The 3,432-nt window shown below is 39.1% G+C and overlaps 2 protein-coding genes across 2 annotated transcripts in view; one reads left to right on the forward strand and one right to left on the reverse strand.

Annotated features, from left to right (window-relative positions):
• Positions 1 to 3,432, reverse strand: part of LOC109537508 (protein sine oculis) — a 181,996-nt gene that overhangs the window by 89,726 nt on the left and 88,838 nt on the right. The window lies entirely within an intron of this gene.
• On the forward strand, positions 1,299 to 2,626 carry LOC109537436. The gene has a single exon (XM_019904172.2). It carries the CDS (start codon positions 1,326 to 1,328, stop codon positions 2,493 to 2,495), a length of 1,170 nt encoding a protein of 389 aa, XP_019759731.2. The 5' UTR covers positions 1,299 to 1,325; the 3' UTR covers positions 2,496 to 2,626.

Raw genomic sequence — 3,432 nt, forward strand, 5'->3', positions numbered from 1 at the left:
GGTTCTTGAGAAACTTCGAATAAAGGCCATTTAGTTATCTCTGGAATGATGTAAAAACGAGCGTTCTTGCTCATTTTGCTTCCGATAAACATGCAAAACGGGACGAAAAACATGAAATTTTGCCATAATCTTGCGCCACCCTTCGACAAAACGAGGATCACTTTTCTAATTTCATAGATAGCAGAAGACTGTAATTTTTATACATMCCCCCCCCCTGACTTTAAAGTTGGATCCGCCCCTGTGTACAACAAGCTCTAAAGAAACAATAAAAAAACCTGATGCAGCTTTATTGATGATAATTTTTGTGCTCATCTTAATGCCAATATCAAGTGTTTATATCAAATGTTTTTAGAAATTTGGTTCGGGTTTTGTTCAGCTGATTATTAGAAATGTTATTATTTAGACGAATTACTAATATTATTCATATAATTTAGTATGTTTTATTGCAATTCAGTTGTAATGATACCAACACACTAGTTTATCATAATGTGATACTTTAGTTATAGTAGTAGTAGTACAAATATTTATTTTCAATTTTTTTTATGAAGCTGAAACATCGAAATTTTTTGCTGTCTAGGTTGCTTCATATTGCAAGCAGAAACGCTTGAACTTTAAGTAACAAATCGTAAATTTCAGTACAAAAATTATGTAATAAAAATCCCTGATTTGCACTACAATTTTGCTAAAAGTGTAATAAATGAGTCCCAATTGACAATTATTTTAAGCCGACCTAATGAACATAAGTTGCATTATTAACCGTAATGTTCATGTTGCTCGATTTGCATTAAATGACCATAAAACCTGCAATCGAACATTAATTAAATAATTAATTATATACAATAATAGATAAATAATGAGAGTGGAGCGAGACCAAAATCCAGCCGAAATGGGCAACAGAAGGTTCGAATAAATGCATATTATGAAAATAATGATAATGGCACATTAAAAAAGTGACCGATTATAAGAGCGACACAATCTGTCGATCCCGATCGGGAATAAGCTGCCAAATAGGGCCTGGACTCGTCCTTTTCAGATTTTAATGCGGCATACATTGAAAACCGTATTGGAGGACCGTATTTTGGAGCTCCTCCCAAACCTAAAATTCCATTGGTCTGTTCGCTACCCCAAAACTTACGTTCACCCCTATAGGAAGGTTCGCGTAGTAAAACGAAATACGCTCTTTAAAACGTATGCAGCCCGTCTCGCTTACACCCGCTACTATAAAGTGGACTTTTGTCTTTTTCTGGCATAAAGGTGGGATAAACTAGCTTCCAGCTGGTTTTAGGGGTAGGAAGAAAAGCGGGCAATATTTCGACGCCGGCTGTATGGTTTTTCGCATTACTTGTTCGCTTGCAGAGGCGACAGCACGAATCGCTATCGTTTCACTGGTGAGAGTTTCTTCACTTGTGCCTGCCAACATGGATGTGCAATGCAGAAATAAAGGCGGTGGTGAGGTGAAGTGCGACGAACAGAGCCAAGTTTTAACCAAGTCGGTGAAGCGGCCGTTTGATGTTGCCTTTCTTATGCTTCCCGATGAGAAGCTGAAGCAAAAGCAGACCAAACTGGCGAAAAGTGCTAGTTTCGATAAGGACGTGGACATTTGCTACAACAACAACGAGGAAAACGAGGACGAAGATGTGGAGATTGAAGATTCCCCGTGCGAGCTGAAGTTGAACCGTCAGAGCTACTTCACGCAAAAGCAGCAGATCTTCGATGACCCCAACTTGATCAAGAACAAGAACTATCAAGCCTTGCGTAAGGCGGCCTCGCCAGTGGAACAGAAGAGCGCCTTTACGAAGGTAAATCTAAATAAGGAGTCGCGCGTGAGCCCCAGCTTGTCTCTAAGCCCGGACACAAATTACCAAAACTCCCTTAGCCCTTCGCCGCCCATTATCAACAGGCAGTACCAAAATTTCCCCGCCAATATGCTGCCGCAGAACCAGCTGTTCAAGGCTTCACCGCCTCTATCGGCATATCACACCAATTTCCTGCCGGAAAACTTTCAGCATCATCCCGCCATAGATGCCCATTTTCTAGCGAAAAACTCCGGGGAACTGATCCATCCGAACTTTCCCAAGATGCGACCAACAATGTACAGGCCGGAGTTTTCGTACAATTATCAGCAGTTCCAAGGGCAGGAACTGTTAAAAATCGCTTCGCCCTCAGAGTTGAAGTTTTCCCAAGAGATCCGCCATCCGGCAGCGGCGATTTTAACATCGCTGCTTCCGCCGTCTTTGGCAGCTCTTTCGCTGCCCGGTCAAAACGTGTGCGCCAAATGCAACATCACGTTCCGAATGACATCAGATTTGGTTTATCACATGCGATCACATCACAAGAATGAGACCAATGATATGAACCGGCGAAGACGCGAAGAGAAACTCAAGTGTCCAGTTTGCGCAGAGTCGTTCAGAGAACGACATCATTTGACAAGACACATGACCGCTCATCAGGATAAGGACGATGATGACAAAGAAACGAAAAAAGATGGACTTTAAGTGAATTAACTGCTGGATCTTTGAAATATCGGTGTAATCACTGAGACGACGATTTTTTGCTTTATCGAGTAGCCAATTCGAGGACGTCAAGTTTTTACTGTATAATAAAATAATATTTATGATATGTTCAAACTGTGGTACTTTGTTTCTGTATATATGTATAAAGAATGAGAATTGTAAAGATTATTATCTGTTATAATTTATTATGTGCAATATTCAGTTAATAAATACAATTTGGAAAATTGTCAGTGTTTTAATTACAGCGTTTTTAGTGTGAGATGCACGGAAAATCATGAGCAATAAGGCAGTAATTAATAGCAACTTGCTTGAACACAAAAAATGCTTGCATTAAAGTCAGACTAATTTTAAGAACGAAGGCAAAATTTAAAATGGAATATTGAAGTGAAAACGTTGCTTGATAAGGACCAGTTGATATCGACAATCAACAAAAGTTACTTTTTCTTAAAGCAACTGCGGACAATTTTACACCCAAATATTGCAAAAATGAATATAAATATGGCAAAAAAGAGCTTTTGGCACTTCATTTTGCTATTGCCAAAATTTTCTTCAAAATTTTATGGCTCAAATGAGCTACACAAAACAGCTTGTACAGCAACTCTACAAGGCGATTAAAGCAAAAAATCGTACTTAAAGTAAAATTAACATCAGATCAATGGAAATTTGTTGCTGCAAATAACTAAAGAAAACTTTGATTTGTTCCCAAATGGATCAAAATTGGGAGTTTCAGTGACACATTTAGCGGGACAGCAAACACATAACACAGTGTTTTTGATCAAAAGAAATATACTTTTGAGGCCATTCCTTGAAACTAATGATTTTTCGGGTTTTTGGGCCGTCGTTCGGTAGAATTTCTTCCTGACGTTTCGCAAGCACGAGTGGCTTGCATCTTCAGAAGTGGTTTGCTTGAACGCTTACA

Source organism: Dendroctonus ponderosae, unplaced genomic scaffold (genome assembly GCF_020466585.1).
Source record: "Dendroctonus ponderosae isolate FM_Combo_2020 unplaced genomic scaffold, Dpon_F_20191213v2 Dpon_F_20191213_3, whole genome shotgun sequence".
Classification (NCBI taxonomy): domain Eukaryota; kingdom Metazoa; phylum Arthropoda; class Insecta; order Coleoptera; family Curculionidae; genus Dendroctonus; species Dendroctonus ponderosae.

Coding starts and splice junctions, on each gene's coding strand:
- LOC109537436 (XM_019904172.2), top strand. CDS start 1,326: ATGGTTTTTCGCATTACTTGTTCGCTTGCAGAGGCGACAGCACGAATC.